Source organism: Copadichromis virginalis, linkage group LG8 (assembly GCF_057382275.1).
Source record: "Copadichromis virginalis isolate Kocher_CV1m ecotype Utaka linkage group LG8, C_Virginalis_male_GT1.1, whole genome shotgun sequence".
Lineage (NCBI taxonomy): Eukaryota > Metazoa > Chordata > Actinopteri > Cichliformes > Cichlidae > Copadichromis > Copadichromis virginalis.
Genome location: NC_140625.1, coordinates 13,444,277 through 13,464,237, shown reverse-complemented (window position 1 = coordinate 13,464,237; position 19,961 = coordinate 13,444,277). Strand labels below are relative to the sequence as shown.

The following is a 19,961-nucleotide window of genomic DNA, read 5'->3' as shown; positions in this document are numbered from 1 at the left end:
AGACTTTGATAAAACACTTTAGCACAATCCCCCACACAGATCATCTTTAAGCAGTCACATTAGCTCAGCTCAGACCTAGCGTCTGATCTTTATATGATGCAAAGTGAGTGATGCACGTGGCGTCTTGTGCTTAAGGACAATAAAAAGTTCTTCTTTCAGAATCTGTGTGTGGAAATCTGAATAGACTTAAAGTTACAGATCCCTGAAAGATTTGGCATTAAAACACTCAAACATAATGAATAATTTTCAGAGTTTCATATATTTACCAACCACTTTGTGAACACTACCTGCCACAGTTCAAACTGAGCATCAGAATGAGGATAAAAAGGTGATTTAAGCGACTTTGACTGTGGTTGTTGGTGCCAGACGGGCTGGTCTGAGTATTTCAGAAACTGCTGATCTGCAGGGATTTTCCCCACACAGCCATCTCTAGTATTTACAAGAAAGGTCTGAAAAAGAGAAACTAGACATTTCTCTCACTGCTCTGGGTCACAATGCTTTGTTGATGCCACATTAGTTGGACAACTTCAAACTGATAGTAAGATAACAGTAACTCAAATAACAGCCTCCAACGTCTAAGGAGTGCAGGTGGAGCTTCTGTCAGCTAAAAAATTGTATGATTTGAAAAAAACATTGTGGTGTGACAAGTCTTGATTTCTACTGCACCATTTGGATGGTAGACTTTGACCCCCTTAGTACCTGCTGAGTATTGTTTTAACGCCACAGCCAACTTCAGCAGGAGACTGGTATCATGGATGTGCAGCTGGCAAATGTGCAGTGACTCCGTGATGCTGTCACATCAATGTGGACCAAAATTTCTGAGGAATGTTTGCAACCTCTTGTTGAATCTATGCCATGAAGTGTTGTAGCAGATCTGAAAGTACAACCCAGTCCTAGCAGACTAGTAGAATGCCCGGTCATATAAATGCTATCATGTCAAACTCAGGATGTTACTGGTCCCACCTAAGAAATGCTCATTAAATGACTTCCTTTTTTGACTTTGAATTGTTGTTGTTTTTTAAACATCTTTTATGAATTGAATAAATTAGATATAATGTGTTATTCAGTGTTGCTGATAGCTGGAGTTTGTGACCTTTGAAAAGAGCCAGGCCAGCTGTTTCCCTCATGTTTCCAGTCTTTTTGCTTAGATAAGCTCATCAGCTGCTGCCTGCACCTTGCATATTTATCAACAGATCAATCAGAGACTGGTATCAGTCTTCCCATCTAACTCGCTCTCCTTCACAAGTATGTTTCCCAAAATGTGGACTTTGATGTGGAGATGATTTCCTCACAGCTGCAGTAATGAGCAGACACCGATGTGACAAATATGTCTTCTCCCCTCTTCCCTCTGCAGTGAGTTCAGAGGTGGGTCGTGCAGTCTGGCTCCGTTTCTCGCCGCCGTTGCCCTCCTCCGGACCGCAGCCCAGCTTTATGGCACACCTGTCGGGGGCTGTGGTCGGCATCAGCATGGGCCTGCTGATCCTGCGCAGCTACGAGGAGAGTCTGCAGAAACAGTGCTCCTGGTGGGTCATCGTCTTCTCCTTCATCACCTTCCTTCTCTTCGCCATCTTTTGGAACATCTTTGCGTATGAGCTCCTGGGGGTACAGATACCACCTCCCCCCTGATGATGGGCCCCACCCTCCCCCCTGCGGTCATATACACGGTGACTTCAGAGGTTCCCCTTCGACCATAGTTAACTTTACATTTCCTCTCAAGTTCGACCCAAATGAAATCATCTAAACTAAAAATCGACCAAGAATCCTTTTTACAAATACTTTGCAAATCAAAGAAATATGTCTCTTTTATTAAAGAGGGATTACAGTAGCAAGACGTACAGGTGAAAGGTCCTCAGATCCATTTTGAGGAGCCTAATATCATTTTTATATATATATATATATATATAAATATATATACAAAAAAAGCTCATCCACATTACCAGCACTAACCTTTCAATGAGCATTTAACCATTGTGCTCTTTTACTATCAGAAGCTTTTTTTTTGAAAAGCAGTTTTCGTCACTTATTTCTTTGAGTGCATCTCTCATTCATGTAAAAACCAAATTAGAAGAATCTGAGCTCATGACATGTGCCTGGGGCGGAAAGGAAGATGAATTAAAAAAGGATGAGAGGTGAGAGATCGGGATCAGCCGCAGCAGTGACGCTTTAAGCTAATAAGGTGTCGGTGTTTTTCGCTTAGAAACGCCTCAATCTGTGCCACAAATCAGACCCGCCAGAGAGGATTTTAGGAGAAATTTCAGGAAATGCTTGTTTTGTTTTTTCTTTTGTTTTTTAAAGGCAGCAATAAAAGCCCACAAAAGCAGTTAAATCTAAGCGTCAAGATAATGTTTTTGTTTCATTTTCAGCTGAGAAATGTTACAACTAGCAGAGCTTTTCCCTCGAACTGAGCTGCCATGTAGGACAAAAAGAAACCAGTTAAAAGTGATGAAAGAAATTTGTTACAGGAAGAAAGAAAAAAGGAAGGAGGAGGTTTTAGATTCATGATTTCTTACCTAACGTCTGTCATTTTCAAGGTTAGTAAAATTTCTGTCATTTTTCGCTTCACGGAATCCTAAAAACAAAGACGGACGTCACTATTTCTGTATTATTTCCTTGCTAATATACCTACACTGTGGATACAAAAACACACAATGACATCAACACGTGGAGGTGGGAGATTAAAGTGACCGCGTGACAGGAAGGGAAAGAAAAAGATGAGAAAACGAGAGCTGAAGTTTCCTGGATGGTCATCACTTCGGCGAGCGAACTCGGACTTCAGCCACCAACTTGCTAAACGCACCATGTAAAATATGCCATGTCATGCTCTGTGGCGCTCAGCGAGACAAAGACACACACACACACAAACACACAATCTTCTCCTCTTTGTCTTTGAGAGTAGCCGCGGCCTGATTCTGCAGGTCATTGTGGGCAAACTGAGGAGAAAAACAACACAAACACACACACTGGCCTGTTCTCGCTGACAAACTGAACTGGGGAGGGCACGAATGTGTCATCACCTGACCTCTGACCTTTGTTTCCCAGAGGGCATTGGGGTCTCTATGTCAGGCCCGGTCGATACCTCAGTTTCTCATTCTTAGGGACTGTATACATTTGTAAAGGAATGTACCTATAAAGAAAAAAAAGTGTTATAAGTTGTCCCCGTTTTTCATTTGATCGTGGATGTGTATATTGTATGTTCATAACCAAGAGTATATTTATTTGTATTTTCCCCCCTCTTTAAAGGGGAAAAGAGAAAAATGGTGCAAACAAAACTAATGCTATGATTGTTGTCCTTCTGATGACTCCTGTATGGCTTTGATCCTCTGAAACACAGAGAGGCAGAATCCCCCGGGTTTGTTAGGCGACCACCAACAAGTCGAGCTCACCTGGTTTTATAAATCTTCAGTGCTTTACAAAATAAGCCATAGAAAGAACTAAAAGGAGACGGCAGAAGTAGAGGAAGAAAAAAAACGAGAGAAAAAAAACACATTTGTTGGTTTGAAATGCGCTGACTGGTAGCTTCTGTTTAGACTTCATGGTTGTGTGTGTGTGTGTGTGTGTGTGTGTGTGTGTGTGTGTGTGTGTGTGTGTGTGTGTGTGTGTGTGTGAGAGAGAGGGAGAGTGATGAAAAATGATATCCTCTTTGTGAATATTCAGCAGGTGAAATGAAAAGAAGACACTCCTGTGATACCTTGGACTGTTTGAGATATTTTCATGTAGCTAGACTCATTTTCTTTTTCCTTTTTATTTATGACTTGTTCGCCAATTCGTTTGCAGCCAATGCAGCTTAATTCTGCAAGTGCCCACATCTCCCAGACTCTCTTCCCCCTGCGGCGTGCGGACGCTTCTCCGTAGTTCCTCTTCTGCAAATAACAAATTATGGACAGGGCTCCTGTCATATATTTTATCTTCTGAGTGATTCTGGCTTTTTGGAAAGTGGAGGCGAGGATGGCAATTATATTTACTCAATGCTACGTTCCATTTTTCAGTCTTTCAATCAATAATTCATTTGGATGTCCACTGGCTGCCTGAGGGAGGAAAAAATTTTTTTTAGCATTTGCCAGTCTTGCCGTCCTCAGCGTTTGCTTCCACATGAAACTGTCAGTAGTGACAGAGGACTCCATGTTAAATGAGGGAATGGGTGTTAAATAGCCATAATAAGCCATTTTCAGATACATTTAAACAAGACAAGGTCAGCCAGTAGTTGATAGCGATGTATCCCTGATGGAAACTCTTGTGTTGACTAGGAAATATTACTGCTTGAGATAGCAAAGATGTGTTGATGAATAATGCATACATACCCTGTTAGCCTATAATGAAGATAAAGCGGATGCCTGAGAGGAGGTTAATGTGCCTCTTTAACTTAAGATTCATAGGAACCCGAAAGGGTTGTAAAAAGGGCTAGTCAATGGCTATGTTTTTGTAGAACACGTCAACTGTGAATATAACCACTCCCAGAACTAGATGCAGGAACAAAGTGAAAGGCTGTACAAAGTGAAACGGCTAGTGTTTGAATTTATTTATTTTAAGAGCAAAGCGTTCGATAGCATTGGCAGGAAAAGAAAAAACCAAGTAGGAGAGAAGTTTTTAGGATTAATTTACCAGTTTCCTGTAAGCCAACTCTCCTGGCCCCTGAGCCTGAGCCAACCGCAGCAACAACACACCTGGATTCGCCTCCTTAGATGCCCCTGCTTTACATCCTCCAGCTCATCTTAAAGGAGAGGACACTCTAGCTCTGACAGCATGTGACAGTTTGTGAGAGACACCTGAAGCTTCCCCCATCCTGACCCCCCTCCCTGTGCAGAGTAGGGCTGATACATGGTTGCTACGACGACGAGAGCCCGAAGCCAGACCCTAAACAGGATGTCTTCCTTTAATAAGTGGATCTGACAAGGCGGCATGATGTTAATTTAATTGCTGTCGTTAGGTGACGTAGTTGTTTTTGACAGTCGACAGGAAGTCTCTGTGAGGGATGGCGCGAGCAGCCAATAATCCATCACTACAGATGATCCACGTCCTCCCCCGAATTGTCTCAAAATGGTCACGATGACTGCGTTATGAGATCAGGCTAAAAGTTTCTACTCGCCTCATTCAAAATGCAACTTTATAGCTTCATACTCGACACTGGCTGTTTCTGACTTCTTGGTTTTTGTCACATGTGTTTTGTTTCTTGTTTTTGCACTTCTTATAATGTACTTAACTGACACGTTGCTGTGTGCCATAGTCTCATTTGACATAATCATTCTTCTGAAGCTTTTTTCCTTTAACCTTCTTATGCCAATCCATCGTGCTGTACGCCCAATGCCTTGTTACATATATGAGCTCAAAGCAAAGCACCAGGCAGAAAGGCTGCTTCGCCGACAGCCATCTACACGACGATGCAGAGAATCCATAAGAGACGGAAACCACAGTGCAAATATCCGTGTGTCCAGTAGCTCCTCTGAACTGCTGTGTGCCACAACAGGCCGGCCAGGTCGCCTTTTCTGTGTGTTTAGTTCTGCTTAGATATAGCACTGTAGCTGATCTACAAACAAGAGTGAGTGGACATTTATATTTAAACCTTTAGGAGACTTAGTAAAGGTTCTTAAAGGGCCCCAGAAGATATTTAGTTTGGATTTCTCACATTAATCTCAATATTGATACAAAAGAAAATGATAGTCAGCGCCCACCTAGCTGCTAAAATTTAAGATACACTTGCAAACCACACAGTCATTAGTGAAGTCTGTCTTAGAGTACAGATGGAACAAAAGGTGGAGAGGAGGGAACACTGCTGAAACCTCATTTTCTAGCTTTAGTATGATCGCAAATGCTGAGCCACACGATATCATGCAAACATGTCATTTCATAAAGCAAGAGTTGAACCCCTCCCACAGTTTAGGATGACAAAAGTCGTACCTGTGCTGCTCTGGTAGTTTCTCATGAGCTGCTTACTCGTATCTATAAAATGGTGCCAAGCTTACGAGGTTCAGCCTCTCAGACCCAGACAAGAGGTTGTACCAACACAGCGTTTACAAAAAGAACAAGCAAGAAGAAGCTATTTTTTTTCCTCTCTGTCAAGAGGAAATTGAAGGACAGCTAAATTTACCTATGGATAATTTATATCAAAGTCCTCATTAATGATTTCACAATCTATTGTACTTTTTAAATGTTCTGAACGGAACCATTTTCTATTGTGTATATATATGAATATATTTTGTTTTATTTTGTACTGTTCATTGTACTTTGCTTTAATTTAGAAACAATATAAATAAAGAACAATACTGTGGCAACATCCTACTGCTTTTGACGTTATTTAACCGAGACACGTGATGGATTAGTCGATCCGCAACACTTTACCACAAAAAGGTTTTATTATCATTTTGGAAAAAGGAAAAAACTACAAATTTTAAATCGGCATTCATGTAAAATGTCCGGTTTTATGCAGATTTGAGTTTCTTTGTTGGTCTCTGGTCAGCTTCACTGTCGGAGCACTTCTTCCCCACTGCGCTCCCCCTCACATCGATGTCCTTTAGAAGTTGGAGCTGCAGCTGTGTGGCAATGCTCATCGCCCACAAACACAGCTCCAGCCTGTGGGGCGTCCAGTCCTGCAGCGGATCCACTGAGGGGCGAGAGGCAATACAAAAGCTTTTTGGTAAAGCACTTTTACATAACACGACCATTCAAATATATAATAAAGGCATTAAAACGGCACATTAAACACAGGCCAATGTGGTATTTTAATGAGTAGTGTCTATACTGCAGATGACGACGTAACCAGCTTGGTGTCATTACCTCTGTTTAGTTTTTCGGTCCTCTCAGTCATCTTTTCCAGGTACACTGTGTAGTGCTTGGCGGTGTACTGGATGGGCTTCAGTCCCGGTACGCTCTCCATGGCTTCATCAGACATGAACGCAGCCTGTTCTGGAGCTCCCGCTGCTAACACAGCTGGAACAAGATGGACAGTCAGCCTCAAGCTACGATGAACGCACCCATCGAGTGCATATACTTTTCTACACAGAGTACAGAGAGTTACAGCCTACTCAATCCAAGCACTGTTCTGTAAACTTGGAGAGGATCACAGAGAAATTTTCATACGTTTGTCTTCATATCCCAGAAAAGATAGTGTGCCGACCTGAAGCAGTGGCTGGACCGACTCCTTTCAGGGAGCTGAGCTCTGCGATGGCGGCCTGCACGTCAGGCAGAAGGGTGAAGGCCTTTCTGGAACATTTCTCCACTTCGTCCTCGCTGTTGGAAGCCACCAGCTGCTGCAGCCTCGGCCTGAACTTCCCTCTCTGCAGACAAGCCCACAGGGCCACTCAAGGACACATCTGATGAAGAGAGTGCTTTAACACTCTTCATGCTATTTCAAAGCTATACTACGTGTTTGAAGGAGTAATTACTGGTGCATGTGGTGAAATGTGTGAAACAGATGCACTTGTTAAGGAAGCAAGTGCTAAGGAAACATACAGAAGTACTCAGACTTTTACACACACTCACTATGGGCATAAATGTCATGGTGATTTTGGATTTTTAATGATTACTTTGAACTGTTGTTTTCCCAGGATATAATGATTGTACAGCATACATCTTTAATGATTTTAAAAAACAAGATCTGCCTCAAAGTCAGCACTTTCAAACTCAACTGAAATTTGTAGCCACCCACATGGACCAGCCAAATGCCTTTTAAAGAAAAGTTTTACGGTCAGTCAAGGCAAAGATTGAGCTATTTGATGACAATGACAAGAGCACAAGAGGTATGTAAAGGTGAGGTTATCTTATGCTAGAGATTTCTTCCTGTTAAAAGGAATTTTTTGTTTCCCACTGTTGCCAAAATGCAACAGTGGGAGATGAGAGAGAGAGCCCCAACCATCATATGATGGTTGGGGCTCTCTCTGTTTTCTTTGTATTATTGTAGAGTCTTTAGTTTACAATATAAAGTGCATTAAGGCGAATGTTGTTGTGATTTGGCGCTCTATAAATAAAACTGAATTAAAAAGCAGGGACTGTGCCAGGAAGCCAACTAATTTAAATGAACTCTACCAATTCTGCCACGAAGAGTGATTACATATTCAGCCAGAATTATGCCAGAAGCATCTTGTTGAGGTTGACATTTAACCAAATATTAGTGGGGGTGTGTGTATAACCCTGACCCTGTGTGGGCAAGTGAAAATCCAAAATAATTTCAAACTTGTACACAATGTTCTTTTTTTTTTTTTAAGTCAATAAACAATGATGTACTATGTGCAATCATTCCACCCTGGAAAAAAGAACAGTCCAAAGAAATCATTAAAAGCCCCAAATCACCATGACATTCAAGCCCACAATAAAGGGACGTAAACCTCTAATCACACCTGAATGTCAAGTTTTCATTTTTGATTTGGAGTCCAGAAATAATAACTCACAGTGAGCTTCCACTCCATCAGTTTCTTTAGCTCTGATAGAGAGACGTGTTTGTCAGGCCGACTTGAAATCAGTGAGGGCAGCTCCTGTTGGTACCTGATCACACAGACACTGATTAGGATCTGTGTACCTTTCATCCTACAGTCAAAGCAAAGCCAACTCATCCAAGTTCAATTCAATTAAAAAAGCACATTCAATTTTAAATTAACAGTCATCAAGAGGAAATGGTGGTAAAACCAGGTCAGAAGGTATCCACTATACAACCCCAACTTCAGGTCCGCTCGCAACTTTCTGGAGACCTTTAAATCGCAACTGACATGGATAAAAAGGTGGAATAGGGGATTACCACCGCTCAAGGTCCAGCAGCTTCCCAGGTTTCTTGACTTTGGCCTTGGCCTCCACTACATCCCAGTATTTCTCATACACTTTCCTCCATGCGCCTGGCTCCTCACACGCAAACAGAGCGCTCATGACAGCAGAAAGCTCACACCATCACCTGCAAACACAGAAGCATTTATTTCACACAGCCAAATAAATAAATAACATTGAGCTTAACAAGTGTTGCTTTCGCCCTAATGTATTGCGGTGATTCAGAAAATATCACCTTTATTTTGAAGTACACATGACACAAAAACAAACCCACCCAGATCGTTTCTAACGTCTGCTCAGTAGTAAGTTTTTGCCGCGTGATGGTCGCTTCTGTTATTTCAGACGGAAATCCCGCGAGATGATAACAAAATACTACTTCCGGTGCTGCAAGAAGGCGAGCTTCACAGCACAAGGTTTGTTCTTAGAAGTTGTTGTATTTTACTTTATGCGCGTGAATTTTCTTAATCTGATAGCTTTTTAAATTATCTGTCAGACTGTTTAAATACTTGTAGCGTTTGCGCTTTGTCTTTACAGACCTGCTCGGCGACTGGTGCTAGCCAGCTAGCACTAGCATGTCATTCCAGTCATGTTTATGGTCAAAGTACAGAGAGTTCTGCAGCTTGTGGCCAACTTAGCAGGAGACGCGTAAACTATAAGCCAATTACTAGTCACAAATAGATGTGTAAAGACAAGTTTAGAAGTAACTATAAACACCAACAACACGTGGCATTAAGAAGGTGAACGGTTAAAGTGTTAGTATGCATAAACACTAGCCACATTGCCAGCTAGTGTGTGTTTATGTTACTTGGTGAAGTAAATCACGTGAGCACCAAGCGGCTACAAGTCGTAAGAGGATGAGTAGATCAAACAAACTCACAGGGTGAGCTTGTACTAAAAGCAGGATACGTAAGAGTATTTAGAAACTGCATGCACTTAAAGCAATAACGTGTCGGGTAGTGTAACTACACTGCAACATTTCAGAATGTCATTGCATTCTATAAACATTCACCGGCCACTTTATTAGGTGCACCTTGTTATTATCGGGTTGGAACCCGTTTCTACTTCAGAGGTGCTTTAATTAAAAGTGGCATAGAGTCAGAAGGTGCTGAAAACATTTCTCAGAGATGTTGGTCCATATTGACATGATAGCATCACAGAGTCACTGCGGATTGAACAGGTGCTCTAGTACACTGAGATTTGGTGACTGTGGAGACAAAGTGTGCCAAAAAAAATCCCCCACGCCGATTAGACCTCCATCACCAGGCTAAAGCTTTGATACAAGGCAGGGTGTATCCATGCCAAATTCTGACCCTACCATCTAAATGTAAAAGCAGAAATTGAGACTGATTTTGTGAACCTGGTTGAATTTGAATTGTATCCTCAGTTTCCTGTTCTTTTATGACAGCAGTGGTACTCACAGTTAGTGGTCTTCTGCTGCTTCAAGGTTCGATGTGTTGTACATTCAGAGATGCTCTTCCGCATGGTCTAGTTGTGTTGGGCTGTTATTTCATATACTGTTTCCTTCCTATGAGCTCAGACCACTCTGATTATTATCCTCTGACATCAACAAGTAATTTTCACCCAGAGAGTCACTCACTTGGTAGTTTTTCTTTTTCAGACCATTCTCTTTAAACCCTAGAAAATCCCAGCTAGTCAGCAGTTTCAGAAATGCTCAGACCAGCCTGTCTGGCACCACCAACAATGCCACATTTAAAGTCATTTAAATCCACTTTCTGTCCTATTCTCATGCTCCGTTTGAACTGCAGCTGGTCATCTCCAAGAAAACAACATGCCTCAGTTCACTGAGTTGCTGCCATTGGCTGATTAGATATTTGCATTAATAAGCTGTTACACATGTTTAACTAACAGATGACATACATATGACACAGGTTATTATTGATTTGTGACATGCTGCCACCCAGTCTAGAAAGTGCTGAATGACTCTAACTTATTATTTTGCTTGAGTGCCACCTGCTGGTGGAGTCTAACAGCCTTATTGTAAGTTTGTATTTGTAGCTCTATACCTAATGCCTCATGTCACATTAACTGGGTTTGACCTGATAGCGGGGACAAAGTATATTGTCTTTACTATTATTGTTATTATTTTTTGCAACAGAAACATGGAAAAAATGTCAAGGGTCACCACAGCTCTTGGCAGCAATGCGATCAGTGGCAGAACCATGTTCTGCCACTTGGACGCACCGGCTAACGCAATCAGCGTGTGCCGTGATGCCACGCAGGTGGTTGTAGCAGGACGGAACATTTTTAAGATCTATGCACTCGAGGAGGAGCAGTTCGTGGAAAAACTGAATCTCCGCGTCGGCCGCAAACCGTCGCTGAACTTCAGCTGCGCCGATGTCATGTGGCATCAGATGGAGGAGAACCTGCTGGCCACGGCGGCCACCAACGGGGCGGTGGTGACGTGGAATCTGGGGAAACCCTCTCGCAACAAGCAGGACCAGCTATTTACTGAGCACAAGCGCACCGTCAACAAAGTGTGCTTCCACCCAACAGAGGTTTACATGCTGCTAAGTGGTTCACAGGACGGCTTCATGAAGTGCTTCGACTTGCGCAAGAAGGAGTCTGTGAGCACTTTCTCAGGTAATTTAGTTTGCAACAACTCTTTCATGTGTAATGTAACGTAAGTCTTTGCATGAAACAGTAGCGCTGTTTCTTCTTAATATGTTAAGAATATGTGAAGTGAGAACTTTACAATGCGTACACTACAGAACTCCCTCTATACTGACACCTTTGATGTCTGTGGTTCAGAGCTGTAAAGGGTTGGATTGCTGTAGTTGTGGTAGAGAGATACAAAATGTAGAATTTCTCACTAAACGGTGAAAATAAAATCATGTAATTAAAGAAATACTTTTATTTTTCTTTACAGGAAAAGAGTGATTTAATGAAGAAGGAGTTAACTCCAGTTTTAGACTAATGACACTGAACTAATAACACTTTTATGGTTCACCTAATGTAATGAAGTCTTTCTCACTTATCAGAAGTAATGATGTCATCCCTTAACTTCCCCTGTTTCTTCTAGGTCAGTCAGAGAGTGTAAGGGACGTCCAGTTCAGCATGAAGGATTATTTCACATTTGCCGCATCCTTTGAAAATGGCAACGTGCAGCTGTGGGACATTAGACGACCGGACCGCTATGAAAGAATGTTCACTGCTCACACCGGTCCGGTGTTTTGCTGTGACTGGCATCCTGATGACAGGTAAGAAAAGAAATATGAGACACAAAATAAAAATTTTCAGCTTTTCCTTGCTAACATGTTTCTTGTAACCTTGTAGAGCAGTAGACCCATTTTTTGAAGCCTGAATTAACACAGTTGTCGCCGTTCACCTCATTTCATTTTAGGGGTTGGCTGGCAACGGGGGGCAGGGACAAGATGGTGAAGGTTTGGGACATGACCACTAACAGAGCCAAGGAGATCTACTGCGTCCAGACGATTGCTTCAGTGGCACGAGTTAAATGGCGACCTGAGAGAAAGTTTCATTTGGCCACCTGTTCCATGATGGTGGACCATAACATCTATGTGTGGGACATCCGCAGACCTTTTATTCCCTTTGCTACCTTTGAGGAACACAAGGATGTGACTACTGGAATTGTGTGGCGACACCAGCATGACCCTCATTTTCTGCTCTCTGGCTCTAAAGACAGTACGCTCTACCAGCATATGTTCAAGGATGCCACACGTCCTGTGGACAAGGCTAACCCAGAGGGCCTGTGCTTTGGACTGCTGGGTGACTTGGCTTTTGCAGCCAAGGAGAGTCTAATCACCAGTGATGCCAACAGAAAGCCGTACCCCGGAGGCGACCGCCGCTACCCCATGTTTTTCTTCAAGAAACCCGACCCGACAGAACAGTTTGCACATGTGTCCAGTGCTCTCAGCGTCTTTGAGACGGACTTGGACAGTCACCGCATGGACTGGTTTGTCAAGACGGCACAACTCTACCTCCTGAGCGGGAAGCCGTTTGCTGAGTTATGTGATCACAACGCCAAGGTGGCCCAGGAGCTTAAAAGACCTCAGGTCAGACCGATCGGCACAGGAACAAATCTGTTATGTACTGCTGTTTGTTAGTGATATGAGACGTGTAATGCAAGAGATTTATATATTAAGCTATTGAATATTTTCTGTTCAGTAACAACATCAGTGTTGAAAAAACAGATTTTTTTTCTTCGGCTTGTATTGGACGACATTGTGAAAAAGACTTTGGTCCTTTTAAATAATATTTTAGATCATAGTAAATTGGGCGATAGAGTAGCTGGCTGTGTGGAGTTTGCATATTCTCCCCTTTCAGACTGAAAACATGCAGGTGAGGTTACATCAAGGTTCCCAGTTGGCCATAGGTGTGCATGTGTTAACCCTGCAATGGACTGGTAACCCCACCTCTCACTCCAGTCCCACTATGACTCTGGAAGAGAGCGGATTATGCTAAATTTTGAACAATTGGATTAGCAGTCTCCTGTTAAAAATATTCATAATATCATAGAATATTCAGAAAACGTTTGTATTTTTACATCTAAAAAACTGGAACCAAAGGTTGTTAATCACTGAGACTTTTAAAGATTAATCCTTTGAGCTCAGATCAGACTGACTGTTCCAGTCACTCACTGCATCATTAAATACAGAGTAGATTATAATTTAAGAAAGGGGGTTAGAGCAGGAGTGTCAAACATAAGGCTCAGAGGCCAGAATCAACCCGCCAAAGATTCCAATCCGGTACACTGGACAGCTTTGGAAAATAAGGAGGAAGGCATAAATTTTGGACTTGTCTTTTAATACGCTTTTCAGCTCAGCTTTACCAAAGTAATTAAGTAATAGATGATTTTTTGTTTTTTTTAATGATCTACTGCAAAATTTCTGCAGTTAAAAAAAAAAAAAAAAAAAAAAAAAAGTAAAACAAAAAAACTGGATATTTTCTCTCTTAAAAGAAACTAATTTTTTTCTTTTTCTGTAATTTTACACATTTATATCTTCCAATTATAAATCATCCTAACATTTCCTTCATTTACCACAGCAGAATTTTTTTGTCATGTAAAAATATTGTACAAATTTCTCCTCTTTTCTTATATTCAGCTATCTTAGAGTTTAACTATGTAGTTAAACTTCATGCTGATGGAAAGGCGAGTTTCACTGGCCTTGTAAATGAGTTTGCGATTCCTGGCTTAGAGTAATTGAGTCGTGTTTCATTCATTCTTTTATGAACATATTGTCTGCATTATTTAAAGTTAGGCCATATTAGCACACTGTAAGTAACACAAATGAACCTGTTGGATCTGTAACATAACGCTGAAATTGTTGCTGTGTTCCCCTTTAGGAAATACTACTGCAGTAACTCTCATTTGTAGTATATTTGCCGTGAATAATCACTTTTTTTTTGTATTTAAACCAAAGGTTTCCACTACATGGACAATGCTGAGAATAATGTTCTCTGACCCTGCAAACCTCGCTACACCCGGTCCCAACCACAACCTCGGTAAACTCGGCACCTTGCCTTTAATGAACAGGTAAACAGAGTTTTTTGTGCTCCATTCATGCGTACGATTATAGACTGAAAGGTAAAGTTTGTGTCTGTTGCTTTTTTGTTTTTTTTAGTTTCAGTTTGAAGGAGCTGGGTTCAGGGATGGGTGCGGAGAGCAGACTGGAACGCAGTAAAGGTGAGAGCAGGCAGGACAACATCCACCTGGAGCCTGGGAACTCATACATCAGCAATAATGAAGGTGAGCTTTAAGAACGCTTGAGAGGCAGATCTGTGTGGGTTTAATTGGCACCAAAGTTATGTTCGCATGTGTCTGTGTCAACCGGACTTGTCACTGAACAGCCGTCTGTGGCGATGGCACGCAAAAGAAATCACTGTAGCGATGATGGTGCAGTATTTACAGAATATTAAAAAATAAGGTTATTAGTGAGGATTAATCTGTATTGTTTGACTTTGACCATCATTATATGATCTGTCAAAGCATTCTTGTCACGTCTGAAGTACGGTCCAAACCCAAAGGATGTAGGCAAGTGGTTTCTTAGTAGTTCTTATAAACACCAACACTCATCACATTCAATTCCATTTTCTTCCAGAAAACGAGGAGACGGAAGGCAGCGAGGGCCATCCTGAGTATATGTTCGGCGATGCCGAGTTGGATGACGATGACCTCTATTCCATGGAGCACGACAACCAAACAGGTCAGTCACAGCGTCGCCTGCTCAGTAAGGGGTTGCCGATGTCAGCGCCTGCTATTTATAACAGTCTTCCTGCTCGGCGTCCTTTTGTCTCTTATCTGCGCCTCTATCGTTTCAACAGAGGAGCAGGAGTACACGCTGCCCCAGGAGGCCTTCCAGCTGCGCCACGAGATCGTGGATAACCTATCCGCTCCGGAGCACCTTCAGCAGGACAAGGCCGACTCCCCGCACGTCAGCGGCAACGAGGCCGAAGTCACCTGTTTGACACCCATCGAATCTTTCTCTCTCATCTCCATCTCCCAGCCGCTCTTCAGTCCACATCTGCCCGCCAGCTTCTTCTGCCCCATTGTGCGGGAGATGCTGAGTTACTACGCTGAGCAGGGCGATGTGCAGATGGCCGTGTCGGTGCTTATTGTTCTGGGGGATCGGATTCGCAAAGAGATCGATGACCTCACCCAGGTCAGTTAGTGAAACAAAAAACAACAACTCTGTTTTGTTAAATGTTAGAAACAAGTGAAATTTAGGCCTTTTATATGACTTTAAATTGTATTTGTAGCTTAAAAAACATCCAAGGTTAGCGATACAGTGACAGCACGGATTTCAGTCTGAGCAGTTACTTTTATTTTTCCGTTTCAGGAGCACTGGTACATGTCCTACATAGACCTGCTGCAGCGATTCGAGTTGTGGAACGTGTCCAATGAGGTCATCAAACTGAGCACGTGCAGCGCCATCACTTGCCTGAACCAGACATCAACTACACTTCACATCAACTGCAGCAACTGCAAGCGACCAATGAGCAACAAGGGCTGGATTTGTGACAGGTATGAACACTGTGGCACCGTTTCATTAAGGTGTATGTGCTGAAATAGTTCTGGGATGGTGTTTTGGGTTCGTATGGTCAGGATTAATTGGACCTGTTCCCAGTGAGCACTGGACTCTGGCTGGTTACCGATTCAGTTCATCAATAGAATTTTTAGTTGCTGTCCACTTTGGTGCCTCCATCTCTGCTTTTTGCAGATGATGTGGTTCTTCTGGTTTTATCAGACGATGACCTCCAGCTCTCTTTGCAGAAAAATGTGAAACGGTGTGAATTAGGGCTGCCACAAACGATTATTTGGATAGTCGACTAGTCACCGATTATTTTTGCGATTAGTCGACTAATCAGATCATCATCCATTGGATGTAAAAGTACAGCTTATTGCACCAGCAGCATCTGCTCTAATATAACTATCATTAGCTTACAGCTTTAAGTGTTTAAGGTCTGTGCTAACTAAAAATAAAGACAAGATGATAGTTTATTAAATTTTAATGAAATTTGCAGATTGTTTCGGTGAAGTTTAATAAACTCCTTGCTATCTAAAATATAACAGGACACCGGAGTAAATTCTGGAGCATCTCACACTTCTGATAATCAGCTGTCTGCTTGACGTTTATTCAGCTGTGTAAAAACTATAACTTTAATCTCAGCCAAACCGATTTACTCAGGAACAAATAAAATACAAAAAAAAAGCCAAACAATAACATTGTTAAGTTATCTAAGTGACTTATATATCATGTTTAACCTGAGTAGCGAAAGACAGCGGTGGGTTTGAAAACGATTTGCCAGGAGTCCGGTGTTCTTACGGCGCTAGTGAGCCTAGCCCCCGGCTCGCTAACGAGCTAGTGGGTAACAAACGTCTCTGAAAACGTCGGAGCGCTTTTGAAAATATGTGGTGTCCTGATAAACTGAGCCGATATTTGAGGTTTACACAGCTACATTCTCGCCTGAAAATATGTTAACCGTTTATTTTGTGACCCAGAAAGAATAATAAGAGTAACATTAAAACTAACTAGCTGCCGCCATTGTTGGAAACTGAGCTGGGCTGCGCTATGAATTCTGGGACACAGCTGCTTCTTCTTCGGGGTTTAACGGCAGCTGGCATCCTTGTACATGCAGTGCTGCCATCTTCTGTTTCAGTCCGTTATTACACTCTTAAATCCTGCTACTTATTCCTGCGTCTTTTGGGATCTTACAAAGCTTCAAACGACGCGTCGACTATTAAATTAGTCGTCGACGATTTTGATAGTCGACGTAATCGTGACTAGTCGACTAATCGTGGCAGCCCTAGTGTGAATAAGAATTAGCGCTTCAAAGTCTAAGGCCTCGGTTTAAATACCTCAGTGTCTTGTTCATGAGTGAGGGGAGAGTGGTGCAGCGACTTCCAAGTGTAGTGCCGCATCTGCTGCATCAGTTGTGGTGAAGAGTGAAGCTTTAGATCTCTGTTGCTACTTTAACCTGTGGCTACAAGCTCAGCGTGGTGACTGAAAGAATGACATTGGGGACAGAAGCGATGTAAATCAGTTTTCTCCAAAGGGTGGCTGAGCTTGATCCTTAAAGGTGGGGTCAGAAGGGGATGTTGAGCTGATACTCCTCCACACTGAAAGGAGTGACTTAAAGTTCGAGCACCTAATAAGGATGCTTCCTGGACGCTTCCAGATAAGTGTTCGGGGGGTGTCCAACCTGGAGAAGTCTTAAAGTGACCATAATTCCCTTACCGTTTATTAAAATGAAAATGGTTTTAGAAAGACGATATTTACAGGGTATTCGGTGCATCGTGGTAACATAAAACATTCACCATGTATCGCTGTCTGAACACAGACAGAAAAATCCACCTAGATTTTGCCCTGTGTGCAGAGCAAATTGTGAGAAAATTTGAATGGTTCATGAAAGATGAATTATTTTGTAATTTTACAGATTACAAAATAAGTCCAGGCAGCCTGTATGATATTTGGGGGATCAAATGGTTAAGGTGGAAATGGGAGTAAATATCAAGCCTTTGTCTACAAGCTCCTCTGAATTTGGAAGTTATTATTTATATTAAAAACAAGAACACCATTTTCATTATTTTAAATTGTAATTTTCTTATGCTTGTCTGGAACAGGGCTTTCTTTTAAATGAGACATTGAGTTTCAGTGATATTATCTGTATAAATAAAGGTTTTACAAACTTGTCTTAAAGCAACAAAACTGCTTCTTTTTTCTCCTTTGGTTAGGAAGAATACCTGCTTGGCCTAAGTCTGTTATTATCATCATCATTCTGATTTAATAAAGACCACTAAAAAACCCAAACACCTATAAGTGATAGGGCAGTATGGACCAGTGAGTATACTGGGTGGGTTCCAGAGTTGCAGCTTGTATGTGCTGCGTGAGTGTTGGTTTCTCACGGACTGACAGGAATGAGCTCTGACAGCTGCCGTGTGTCTCTCCTTCAGGTGCCACCAGTGTGCCAGTGTATGCGCCGTGTGTCACCATGTGGTGAAGGGACTGTTCGTGTGGTGTCAGGGCTGCAGCCACGGTGGACATCTGGAGCACATGATGAACTGGCTCAAAAGCAGCGCTCACTGCCCTGCCGGCTGCGGTCACCTGTGCGAGTACACCTGAGCTGCTCACAACTACTGTTAACACAGCTGGTCCTCTGTGGGAGTGCGGGAAAACACACACACAAACAGCCAGACAAGATGTCTTTATCCTTCTACGTGGACCTGGAGTGTTTGCTCACCAGGAAAAAGGAGGACGGCTTTGAAGTGAGCTTAGACCAGAAAGAATCAGAGGTTTACATGTGTCTCCTGGACGGCTACGCAAGAACAAATACAATCACGTGTTCGCAAATGACGTTTGATTCTGTTTGTATGAGCAGAAGTTTATATACATGGATGCTGCTTTTTACAGTTTTTAACCCCAAATACTGCACAGGAAGAATTGTTTGCTCTTCTTCCTCTTTGTACATAATGTTTATTTTGAAGTACTGTAGATATTGGTGCATTAATTTATACTGGAGAGGAAACCTCTCTGTTCTAGCAGTATGTTAAAGCAATAAATACTAAATTGACACGTTGATTCTGAAGTGCTCATTATATAGAACATCCAATCTCAACGAGTCGGCCTGAATAAGCTCACATTCGAGGTAACCTGACCACACATTACTCCCATGGGGCCAGAAATCCCAACTGGCTGCCTGCCAGCATGTCTAGTCGCTAGTCCAGCAGCTAAACACACAGTGCGCTGGAGTGCATGATGTCGTTTGTGCCTCACATTTGGTGAGATTGAAAACGGATCAGAGTTGGAGCCAGCAGAGAGACTGCTTCTGCACTGATGAACCTCAACAAAACTGCTTTTTCTTGGGTCAGTTTTAAAGGTTTAGCCCGAAGGCAGCTGTTTGCTCATGTACATCTCAGAGATTTTTATCAGCCCAGTCCTAAGTAACTGTACATCATTTTGGACACCCCTGTGACTTCAGGTGTTATAGATGATAGTCCTCCGCTCACTGATCTTGTCTACTGTACATTTAATAAACAAACTAGTGATGTAGGGAGCCTCACACATTAGTGTTTAAACAGGGAATACTACATAATTTCAGATCAGACATACCTGAACGTCATCTTTTTCTACACTTAAAGTATAGTTTTACCTCAGCTAAGATGCACATTTTAATAGTGACGTAGATACTCGACTGGCAGTTCTGCCAAAAAAAAAAAAAAAAAAATTAAGACTGGGACTTTAGCCAGGTGTTTAAAGTTTGCTTATGTCACATTTTTCCATCTGAAGTAACAGGAGCTGTCCTGCTGTGAGAGGAGAGCAGTGATGTGTGAAGGCTGTGCTTATTGAAAAACCTGCAGGCTAAAAATCGGCCAACATCCACAATGTGCCAGAATTGCAGCTAAGCAGTAAGTGTCACTATTCCTGAACTAGCGCCAAGGCCTCAGGCACAGTAGTGGATTTTCAGATGAGACATTTGATAATCAGACGGGTATTCCCTGACCCCGAGGCGCAGCCTGTGCAGAAGCGCCCTGTAGTGTTGACAGATTAAATATTGACCACACAAATAGACTCGTTTTAACCACCACATAAATGTCATTTTAGCACCAAATCTTATACTTATAAATCATCTCAAGGCACTTTATAGTGTAAGAAAGCCTGGAGTGTGTGAGTCATACATCAAATACAGAAGTGACGAGAGTGATTCAGGGTTTAAGAGGAAGACTCTGAAGACCTTTG

General features: G+C 42.2%; 3 protein-coding genes across 7 annotated transcripts in view; 2 read left to right on the top strand and 1 right to left on the bottom strand.

The window, feature by feature from the left end:
* Positions 1-6,270, top strand: part of rhbdl1 (rhomboid, veinlet-like 1 (Drosophila)) — a 70,686-nt gene extending 64,416 nt beyond the window's left edge. For all 4 annotated transcript variants that reach the window (XM_085465950.1, XM_085465953.1, XM_085465954.1 and 1 more), the window contains one exon: positions 1,355-6,270. In XM_085465950.1, coding sequence (XP_085322076.1) covers positions 1,355-1,626 — 272 coding nt within the window. In that variant the 3' untranslated portion in view covers positions 1,627-6,270. The remainder of the gene's footprint in view (positions 1-1,354) is intronic.
* Positions 6,271-6,323: 53 nt separating this feature from the next.
* LOC146702887 (uncharacterized) lies at positions 6,324-9,101 on the bottom strand. 2 transcript variants are annotated; one of them, XM_085465956.1, is made up of 6 exons: positions 8,981-9,101; positions 8,723-8,872; positions 8,379-8,472; positions 7,109-7,268; positions 6,769-6,921; positions 6,324-6,595 (listed from the first exon to the last, which is right to left on the bottom strand). In XM_085465956.1, the coding sequence occupies exons 2-6, from the start codon at positions 8,845-8,847 to the stop codon at positions 6,414-6,416; spliced, it is 714 nt and encodes a 237-aa protein (XP_085322082.1). In that variant the 5' UTR covers positions 8,848-8,872; positions 8,981-9,101; the 3' UTR covers positions 6,324-6,413. The 2 variants fall into 2 exon arrangements, with proteins under 2 accessions (XP_085322082.1, XP_085322081.1); XM_085465955.1 differs by having other exon boundaries at positions 9,020-9,100.
* A 1-nt stretch (position 9,102) lies between these two features.
* Positions 9,103-18,803, top strand: wdr24 (WD repeat domain 24). Its single transcript, XM_085465947.1, has 10 exons — positions 9,103-9,158; positions 10,862-11,346; positions 11,786-11,963; positions 12,107-12,779; positions 14,148-14,260; positions 14,349-14,473; positions 14,826-14,930; positions 15,049-15,386; positions 15,564-15,748; positions 18,179-18,803. The coding sequence occupies exons 2-10, from the start codon at positions 10,866-10,868 to the stop codon at positions 18,345-18,347; spliced, it is 2,367 nt and encodes a 788-aa protein (XP_085322073.1). The 5' UTR covers positions 9,103-9,158; positions 10,862-10,865; the 3' UTR covers positions 18,348-18,803.
* The last annotated feature ends 1,158 nt before the right edge of the window (positions 18,804-19,961 follow it).

Excerpts from the sequence above, each read along its gene's own strand:
- wdr24 (XM_085465947.1), top strand. The coding sequence starts at position 10,866 with ATGGAAAAAATGTCAAGGGTCACCACAGCTCTTGGCAGCAATGCGATC. Across the intron at positions 11,347-11,785 it reads GTCTGTGAGCACTTTCTCAG|GTCAGTCAGAGAGTGTAAGG; the intron begins GTAATTTAGTTT and ends TGTTTCTTCTAG. Across the intron at positions 15,749-18,178 it reads AAGGGCTGGATTTGTGACAG|GTGCCACCAGTGTGCCAGTG; the intron begins GTATGAACACTG and ends TCTCTCCTTCAG.
- LOC146702887 (XM_085465956.1), bottom strand. The coding sequence starts at position 8,847 with ATGAGCGCTCTGTTTGCGTGTGAGGAGCCAGGCGCATGGAGGAAAGTG. Across the intron at positions 8,473-8,722 it reads CTGCTGGACCTTGAGCGGTG|GTACCAACAGGAGCTGCCCT; the intron begins GTAATCCCCTAT and ends CTGTGTGATCAG. Across the intron at positions 6,596-6,768 it reads GACCGAAAAACTAAACAGAG|TGGATCCGCTGCAGGACTGG; the intron begins GTAATGACACCA and ends CTCGCCCCTCAG.